General features: G+C 38.3%; 1 protein-coding gene across 1 annotated transcript; it reads left to right on the forward strand.

The window, feature by feature from the left end:
• Nucleotides 1-2,032: 2,032 nt before the first annotated feature.
• LOC122827653 (transmembrane protein 201-like) lies at nt 2,033-8,663 on the forward strand. The gene is made up of 5 exons (XM_044110546.1): nt 2,033-3,756; nt 4,557-4,619; nt 4,707-4,997; nt 5,168-5,290; nt 7,203-8,663. Exons 1-5 carry the CDS (start codon nt 3,600-3,602, stop codon nt 7,298-7,300), a joined length of 732 nt encoding a protein of 243 aa, XP_043966481.1. The 5' UTR covers nt 2,033-3,599; the 3' UTR covers nt 7,301-8,663.
• Nucleotides 8,664-9,774: the final 1,111 nt, after the last annotated feature.

Here is a 9,774-nt window from a genome sequence, read left to right on the forward strand (position 1 = left end):
ATAAAACCATTAACTAAATCACATTTAAGGTGATAGTGTTGAGGGACTGTAGTCACATTCCTATCAGTATTAACTACTGTATGTTTTTATAGTGCTAGGTTTTCTGTTTAAAAATGTCTTGAATGCACTAACCTATATTAACACTACCTAGATGCTGTTGCATGAATTACTAATGTTAACTCTCAAAATGTGAACAAATCTTGGCCTGTATTCGTACGAATCACTCGCAGCTGCACAGAAGAAAAGTTTGACCTTGAGCGCATAAAGCAGCGACTTCTAAAGCTGGATGACGGTTTTGTTTCATACAGACACTCAGTACGTTAGCTTTGCTGCTTACGCAGTGTTGGTGTAGAAAAAAAAAAAGTTGCACATGTAACTTTGACTTTCGAAAAAGCTTTTACTTGTCATGATACTGAGCGCTGAAAAAAACCGGAAAACTTGGCAAGTACTTTGAACTAGCTGAATACTTTAAAAAAATATATATATACTAATGAAAAGCATGTAATCTTATAGGTAGCATACTGTGGGGACAATGCCTGTTTCAGGCAGATCTTGTTACGTTACAGACAGTTATGTCATCTAAATATGTTACATTTCTAGATTCATTTCTTAAATTATGATATGGAAAGCATTTAAGATGGTTAATGTCGAATCAGGTTTGCTATTTAAATTTTAACCTTTTTCCTTTGCCATAAGTTCTCGCATTTGCCATTACAATGAACTGTGCATGGTCATAGTCTCCATGTGAATATTCTGACATTTTACTGTCTCCTCTCTTTTAAATTGATCCTCCATCTGTCTCCACCATAACGCCTCTCAACACTGGAAAAACATTTGCTCTGTGCAAGTAGTTGAAATGCGATTTGTCCGTAGTGATCAACTGTATATTGTAGAAACGTAAAGCAGTATTAAGATTGTTTTTCATGGCTGCCTTTAGCCGTCTGGAAAAGTCTGGAATCCGGCTTCAGCTGTGTGTGTTTTCATTATCTCTTAGTAGAACAAACAGTAAAATCCAGCTAGGTGGCTATTCAGTTACTCAAGTGTCTAAAATGTAACAAATGGGATGGGATTATGGGACTATGTACACAGAAATGCTCTGAAAATGCAGTGCAATGATTACTGCAATACTAATATTCCTCTAATCGTCATTCTAATTTGTTGATACATTTGTACTAACACTAACTTTGCATGAAGTTAACACGTCAAACCACACCAATTCTCAGTATTACTTTATCTAGCTTCACTAAATGAAAATGGATAATAACAGATTCAAATGTGTTTCCAACTGCACAGATGTTTTTTCTTTCAGTGCAGTTATTAACTGTAGCGTTTCAAAGAAAATAAAAACACATTTCAGCGTTTGACAGGCTGTGAAAATCATAAGATGAGAAATGTAGTTTGCTTGTTTTTTTGGAAAAATATCGACTTTATTGTAGTTTTCTGTATTTATTGCTGTGAATTTACTTTTGGTTCTCCATAACTGTGGAACCCCTCATGTAAATTGGATGCTTTGAGGTGTTTTTAGAGTATGCTGGCATTTGATGCCACATCTGTTGATTATGAAATTTGCATTGCAGAAGCATTCGTGCTCCTTTGTTTTTCCCACATTGTCGCATAACAGCAACAAGCATCAGAGTGTTGGACTTTTATTTGGACTTTATATGACAGAGCAACACAAATTGCTTTGTATTTGTGAAGAAGAAGAACATGCTGCATGGTGTTTCTCGTTAATAAAATGCTAATATTTTGGTCTCCGTCTGTATTCAGCCTCCTCTACTGATGCTTTGAGTTAAAAGTCGCTTCATGTCCGTGGCCTTAATGACAGAAAGACACTTTGTGTTGTCACTTTTACCATTTAAGAATAGGATTTATTAACAATCTCACTCTAAATAATTACAAAAAAGTGTCCGTCTGCATCAGGTCCGTTGGCTGAAGGGTCAAATTTGTACTGTTACGGACCATTAGTTTTGTGCGGGGGCATAAATGATCCGAGGCCACATCGGACACCACTGGAGTAGTAGAGGCGCTGAATTCAAATGCATGTCTCATTTTTCAGATTTCCATCTCTAAAATTTCTTTTGAATTTGTGATTTTTCCTTTCACTTCACAGTTGTGTGTTACACTAAGTCCTAGAGGAATATGTGAAATTTTGTGTTTGTAACAAGATGAATGTGGAAAGATTTCAAGTGCGTCTTACAGTCGTAGCAAACAGAAACCTTCCATACTGTAAGAATTGCAGTACTGAAGGAGAAATTTGCCTTTTTCAAAACCCATCAGACTGAAATTTGTTTCTTCAAATGCCAAATCGCTACTTCAGTAATTGTGTCTCACGTATTTATGTAAAAGCACAACTTGCCAAAGTTTTACATACTGTGCCCAAAACTGGCTATAAATATTTAGTTTGCCTGTTTCGCATGCTGTGATATTAATTATCCCCAGCCTCCACATTTATCTTTTTTTGCCTTTTGGGGTGAATTCCTGTATCAGTATAATAAGCTGTCTGAGTGTTAGTTTTTGCTAAGTAAACATTAAAAGCACTGTATTAAAAACCTTATGGTAATTTTTATATATAAAGTACTATTTATGCGAACCGCAAACATATTTTTGTGTGGTTTAAATATTGATTGCTCCTTTTTAACAGCATAATGTCGATATTTTTCACCTTTTCTGTTATTGTGAATGTGTAGCATGTAGCTAATGTGATATTTCATACATGGATGTTGCAGGGATGTGAGGACCCCATAAACATAAAGGCTGGGTTTTTTTGTTGTTGTTGTTTGTTTGTTGTTGTTTTTTTTACAGATTATCGTATCTGTTTCCAACATTTTCTCCTCTATCAATCTATTCTCTGGTTTCTGATCTGTAGCAGCCATGAAAAGGGAGCGTCATCACTGTTGAGAGGTTTCTTGGAGTTTACACATAGAAACATTGTATTATGGATACATCTTGATGTCTGGCTTTACTTTGCTGATTCTTTTTTTCCCCCTTTTTTTATGTGCTTCCTGTTGTTGGCTTTAATAAACAAATAAATACAAAACTGACTTCTGGTATTTTATTTATCAACCATCATGTGACATCTGTGCTCATGTCTCTTTCTCCTCTTCCTTTCTCTGTGTATCTTGCACTATAAACACCTACCGCAGCATTTTATATCGTTTCTCCACCTTTTTTTGCAAAGATCAGATCTCTGTTTTGTTGTGTTTTCTTAAGCGTTTCTTTCTTGTAAAGCCAATGCTGTGTGGTTGGTTTTCGTCTTCACATGCAGCATAAACGCACTTGAGGTTGCAACCCCGGCGTGGATGTCCCCCTGCAGTAATTTATTGTTTGAGGTAGTTGGGTCTGCTTGCTGTTTTTGGTCTCAACTATTTTGTCTGCATTCCAACAAACCCCAGCTGGTTTCAACGTTTATTGCTCCATCTAGTTTTCCACGCCGATTATTGATGCTGCCCAGAAATCATTTCTCAGCAACGGACCGGTTTGGTTCTGACCGTGTTTTCAGCCAGTAGACCATTACATTGCCTTTGTGTTGCAGATACCTTTCAGGCAGCTCTGCAGTCCCACCCTTCAGCAGCCAGCCTCCTCCCTTCCACCCACCCGACATGGCAGACGACTTCATCCTCACCCCACCCCCCAACATTTCTGAGCTTATCAGCCGCCAGCACGGACCTCGCGAGCGCAAAGCGTCCCCCTCCACTCTGCCCGGGCGCCTCAGCAGAGCCCTCTGCCTCGGGACGGTCCCCTCCCTCACAAGGACAGGTGACGTTGGAAATCTAAAATGGACTTTATGAAACCTTTTTTTTTTTTTTTTCTTTTTCATTTTCAGCTTCTGAGTAGGATTCAACTTGTAGGTTGGAGTTTGCTAGAGTTCCTTTTGAACAGATTTGAATTCTTCTTGCAATAGTGTGATCAACTCATTAACTTTAAAAAAAAAAAAAAAAGTAAACGAAGAGTTTGAAAGTGTCCAGTTTGAATGTTTTTATGAAAATGGTATGGCTTTTAAAACATGGAACAAAATGCTTCATTTTAAGTTAAGATTGAAACCTGGGGGTGGGACTTAAAAAGCGAAAACCTAAAAGAAAATTGCTGCCAATGCAGGATCAGGGGCATTTTTACACTTTCAGTGTTATAGTTATGTATATTATGTACATACACTATATCAATTGAAGTTACATTTATTTGTGTAGCACATAATGCTCTACACCATAAAAGCAAAATATTGTTACCATTTACAAAACAAGCAATAAATACTACATTTTGTCAAACATCATGATCAAAATCATCAAGCAAATTTGTTCACGATTGCTCAACCACCTGCTAATCAAAGGCAGCTCTGAACAGCTGGAGTTTTAGCCTCAGTGTTTCACCATCTTTGCAGTTTTCTGGAAGTGTGTTCCAGATTAGAGGAGCATAAAACTGAATCCTGCTTCTCCATGTTTGCTTCTGATCGTCATGGCAAAGAATAAAAACGTCCAATCTATAGCAATGTCATATCAAAATTTAGGGGTATTTTCTATTTAATGAAAAATGTATACATTTTGTGTTTTTCTCATCTTCAGGTTCTGGCTATCTTTTTAGTGGTAGTAGACCTGGCTCACAATACAAAGACTCACCATCATCAGGTACCAAACCCTCATGTTTTCTCTGATGCCACAGTACAGAATGAGGTTGTTTTTTTGTTTTTTTTCTCACCAGTTTGTTTTTCTCAGATTACTTTTCTCTGAAGTCCGGGAGCCGCCCATCATCCCCGGCCCCCTCTCCGACCCCCTCAGTGGCCGGGTCGGCCACGTCCAGTTCTGGTTCGGCCAGACAGCGCCGCCCCCTCATCAGTCCGGCTCGCCTCAACATCACCGGCCAGAAGCTCCGTCTTTTTTCCAGCGAAGCAGATCCGAAGCTCGTTTCCCCGCCCTTGTCCTTGTTTCCTTTTTGCGTGGAGCCGACACCTTCAATTTACAGCGGCTGCTTCCCACGAGACGTCTCTCCTTTCCAAAGTCATAACGGTAAGAGTCTACGGCTGACCTGGACAGAGTAGTGTTTGGTGTAGGTTGGATGTAGCACCACTAGATGGCAGTGTAGAACATCGTCAAGACACATGACACACTCAGGCTTATGACATGGTTGAGATGCTTTAGCTGCTGGTTTTGGGTAATTCGACGTGATTGTGTTGTAGATTTAAGTTGCTTACTGAGAGATGGAAGTGTGATAGAAGAAGAGGAGAAGCAAAGCAGCTCCTCGGCGTCCTCCGCCTGCCAGGTTGGAACAACAAGTCCTGAGAGCTTCTCTCCTCAGAAAGGTAGGCATCCTATTTGTAAGTAGAAGCAAGAGTAACTCATTAAGTCAATAATTGCTGATCAAATATTTTATCCTACACTAATCTGTGCAGTATTTTGGGTCATTTTTATCAGTTTTATTCCCAGATTGAGGATGATGTTCAGTGCATGAATTCACAGACAAAAAAGCTGAAACAGTGACTACTTTTTTTTTTTTTTTTTTTTTTTTGTCATTGTGTCAGTGTTTGACTGCTTTTGTGTCAGTATTTGAAACATTCCCACCCAAAATGAATAACTGTATATAATTCTGTAGGATCAAATTGCCTGTTTTAATATATAAAATATAGCTATGTGAGAATATGTATTGGTGTATGTTGGCCAATGGAAAGCACAGTTACCTGTTTGCCATTTAATGCTGTTCACTCTCAAGGATGGACTAATTATTTGTAGACAAGATTTTCAGCTGCTTCCGTTCACTATGTTAGAGGCAGTTGTTTGACACCTGTGCAAATAATGGTAATATTTTTTACTCATAATAAGAACAGTCGAGGCTTAAGCAGAAATTGCAAGGTCTGTCTAAATGTTGCCATATTACATTTTTTTTAATTGTATTGTTTATGACAATCGGCCATATCAACGTGGCAGATTGGGTTTGACCACAGGACCGTTTGAATTCCTTGGTCAGGTGTCGGTTTCTAAAGTCTCCAAGCTGCAGCTGTCAAAACGCTGTTTCTACTGACTGTAGAAATATCTATAAAACTCTTCATTGTGTGGCTCACGATTGTTCTGGGGCCTCATGCATAAAAGAGTTTTCACACTAAAACTTGGTGTACAGAAAAATTTAGAAAAGTACGCCGCACAAAATAAATCGGGAATTAAGATTAACCAGCAGGTTTGGGTTAATCTGCTGATCCGACCCCGTTTTCTTCTTTTAGTGAGAATGAAATGACCCCGCAAAAACTGAGGAAAAAGTGCTATTTGCATTCGAGCAGGTTTTCCCATACTTTTATTTTTAGTGTCTTTATTTTGTGTGCGTGTTAGCTTATTGTCTGAGGATAAATGCGGTTCAGTTTCATCGTTTACGTTTAAACAATAAAATATTAAAATCATGAAAAACATCGGGTTTGATGCTTCTTGGTCTAAATAACGCCGAATGTAGTCAGATTTCAGGGTGTTGAGGTGAGTTTTGGACGCTTTGTAGTTTGATATTGTCCACAGAAAAAGTTTGTGTGGCTGCCGCTCATTGTCGCGCCAGCAAAAAAGTGTGCGTATATTTACTCAAACTTTGACGTAAAGTAAATTTTTACACATGCCGACTTGTGCGTAAAATATGCCGCTGCACATTTTTTGTGCGCATGCACGCTTTGTGCATGAGGCCCCAGGTGTTTTGTAATCAAGGCTGAGCTTTGTGAACTGTACATGAGGCGAGTCTGATGCAACCTTTGAGTGAGTTGTTGGCTGCTAAATGCTCCGTTTTGTTTTGTTTTGTTTTGGGGGGTTTTTCCATTGTGAGCCTGAGCATCACTAAAAAGAAAAATCACAAAGTTTGCCCTTTAAATTGCTAAAGTTGGGAAACCATTTGGATGCACACGTTGTTTTTGCGGTAATGTTTCTCTGAAGCAGTATTATCCTGAGAGCTGTTCAGTCTTATGCAGATTTCCCCAGCAACAGAAAACCTGCAGCTGCATACTTAATTAATGTGATCTGTACTTATTTACCAATTCCCATCATCTCTAGGTCTATCTGGGTTTTCTGGTAAATGGGAGAACAGCGATATTTAAATATTTAGTGGGTTGTTTTTTTTTGTTGTTTTTTTTAACCTTGGTCTAGAAGAGTCCTGTTTCCGTTTTAATTGAAATGTTAAATGCTGACAACAAGCCGAAAAGTTCCTGTTGCCTAATTGAGATTCTTCTTCTTTTTTTTTTCTCCCCTCAGGTTTTGTGAAACACTTGATCTTACCCTCGGTGTTATTGACGAGCCTGACTGCCAACCTGTTGTTCGGCTGCTTCTATCTCTACCACAACTGGGGCTGAAGCCTCAGCGAGTCCGCTGCTGGTTTTCTCATGAACTTTACAGAGAGACTGAGCCTCTGGACCTGTTTTTTTTATGTCTCTGGCCTCCAATACCAGAACCCTCCCTCCACCCCACCATCTGCTGGCGTTTGACTTAAAAACACAGCAGATTTCAGCAAGACACGTTTCAGTTCGAGTAAGACCTCCTGTTTTGTCTAGATTGAAATAAGAGAGCAGGAACAAATTGGGCGACGGTTTGTCAGAACCCACATTTGGACGTGCGCTACATGCACGATTGAGCCGATGCTGATTGGGCGCCGAGGGGGTCACGTGTAGCCTGCTGGCCGTGATTGTGATCGGGTGTCTTTCATTAGCAGAAACTCTTTTCTGGTTCTCTGTAAAAATGAAGGGGCACGCTTTGTTCCTGAGATGAAACATGTTCTGTTTTGAAATGTGAAGTTATGTGGTGTTGATGTGTATTGTTGTGTACGTTCAGCTGCAAAACGGTTCACTGGTGCTCTGTCGTTAACTTTGCCTAATGCAAAGGTTGCATTTATTCACTACTGAAAAGGTTCTCAGAACAATAAAGTATCTTTGTTTATATTTATTTATCCAGTCAACCATTAGCACCATCAAGAAGAATATCTTTTTTATTATTATTAGTATTTAGTCATTGCAAGTTTGCTTGGACTGTTAGAGTTGACTATTTAGTTCTTGGACTTTGTGGGTTTAAAATCGTGTAACATGAGTGCAAGTGTTTTGGTAAACTTTGTGTGAATGTTGATTTGATGTAAGTTACACTTGTGAAAATTGTATAGGACATTTTTTGTTTTTTTGGTGTAAATCGGGACTATTTTGGTTTTATTTAATTTTTTGCTGTGACTTTTTTTTCTTAGACAAATGATGCTAATTGGAATTTTTAATTCATCCTTTTTTAAGTGATTTGTACCAATGTAAAACAAAAAACTGCTACTGTAAGGTCTCTGAATGTTTAATGACAGATGCATGAAGCTCTCATTGGGCAGCCTTTGGTTTTTCAACGTACTGTACACTGAGCGTAGCTACGCATTTATCCTTGAAGTGTGACGGGCTTACGTTTGAAATCATGGTTAAACAGAAATTAAATTTTCTACTCCAACAAGATTAACCTCACAGAGAAAAAAATAATAATTTTATTTGATTCAAAATGTTGTTTTTTTTCCTAATTGGTAAAATGAACACGGTGCATGTTTGTTTTCTTTGGACTTCACTAGTGCTAAATCAGAGACATTGATGAAATGAAGTTGTCTGTTTACATCAGTGGTTTGAAGGTTTGTGTTACTCTGGTATCATATTCATCGGTACCAGGGCTGTTTTTAAATAAATGTATTTTTTTGTAACTCAATTTGAGCTGTTATTCTACTTTTCTTCTTTAAAGACCAACAGATTTACTTTTTTCACACCGTTTTCTGCTTTAGGGTTTAGTATTTCTGTCAACCATTTTTGAAGCATACTGATGCTTCACGTTAAATAGGAAGATCCATCAAATATTTTTAGGTCTTTAATTTATCCTGCTGTGCTGGAGATCCTGGCTTACAGTGACGCACTCCTGCTTTTTAAAAGTTTGACCACAGGTCCTTGTCTGGGGAAATTCATGATAACTGACGCAACGTTTCATTGTTTTTGACCTCTGAACCACTTAGTTTTTGCATGTACCAAATGACCTTATGTGCTCTTCCTTCGTGCTGGAAAAAACATTCGTCCTCCGACTCGAAATGGTTCACTGCATGCGTGAATATCTTATGCTAAACATAAGATGCGTTTCCAAATGGTCTGAAAAGAGGAAGAAACTCTAAAACATTCTATAAGTTGTTGAATCTTAATAGCCTCAACTTCCTGCCTGTGAAGCCAGTTTGATCCAAAGCAACGAAGACGACGTCTGTCCAAAGAAAAATGATCTGAACACTTTGCCTTACATTAACCACACTGATAAGACGCTGACGCGTCGTGTCATGGCATCACTTCTACTGAAAGTTAATGTTTTATGGCTGAAGATGGTTTTTAATGAGCTTTCATTACTTTTGCATCCATTTACCGTTCATCTAATCACTGCTCATGAGGAAACTACTCGATGGAAAAAGCCACCACCAAACCTAAAGCATCGAATTTGTTTATTGTTTTATGAATTTTATCATTCGTAGAACTATTGTTCCCAATTGTATTTCTGTGTTTTAGATGGATGTAAAATCTCTACTTTGTGTTCTTAAAAGCACATTCACCTGCATTCATGGTTGTTTGTGTTAAACAGGATTCTTCTCTATGGCGTCTCAGTTTTTTGTTGGGTTTTTTTTTTTTTTTTTTTTTTTGGCTTCTTGTGTAAGCAGTCTTTCTGCTGACCCTGAAGCCTCTGAGAATAAAATGCGAGCAGATAAACTGCTGTGGCATCAGCTCAAAACCATAAATATGTAAATATTAAAATAAATATCTGGGTTCTGGATACAAACCTGTGTTATATC

Source organism: Gambusia affinis, unplaced genomic scaffold, assembly GCF_019740435.1.
Source record: "Gambusia affinis unplaced genomic scaffold, SWU_Gaff_1.0 Scaffold6, whole genome shotgun sequence".
Taxonomy (NCBI): Eukaryota; Metazoa; Chordata; class Actinopteri; order Cyprinodontiformes; family Poeciliidae; genus Gambusia; species Gambusia affinis.

Bases quoted from the DNA above. Each gene is read 5' to 3' on its own strand.
- LOC122827653 (XM_044110546.1), top strand. From the start codon at position 3,600: ATGGCAGACGACTTCATCCTCACCCCACCCCCCAACATTTCTGAGCTT. The intron at 4,998-5,167 runs GTAAGAGTCTAC...ATTGTGTTGTAG, and splicing joins TCCTTTCCAAAGTCATAACG to ATTTAAGTTGCTTACTGAGA. The intron at 5,291-7,202 runs GTAGGCATCCTA...TTCTCCCCTCAG, and splicing joins GAGCTTCTCTCCTCAGAAAG to GTTTTGTGAAACACTTGATC.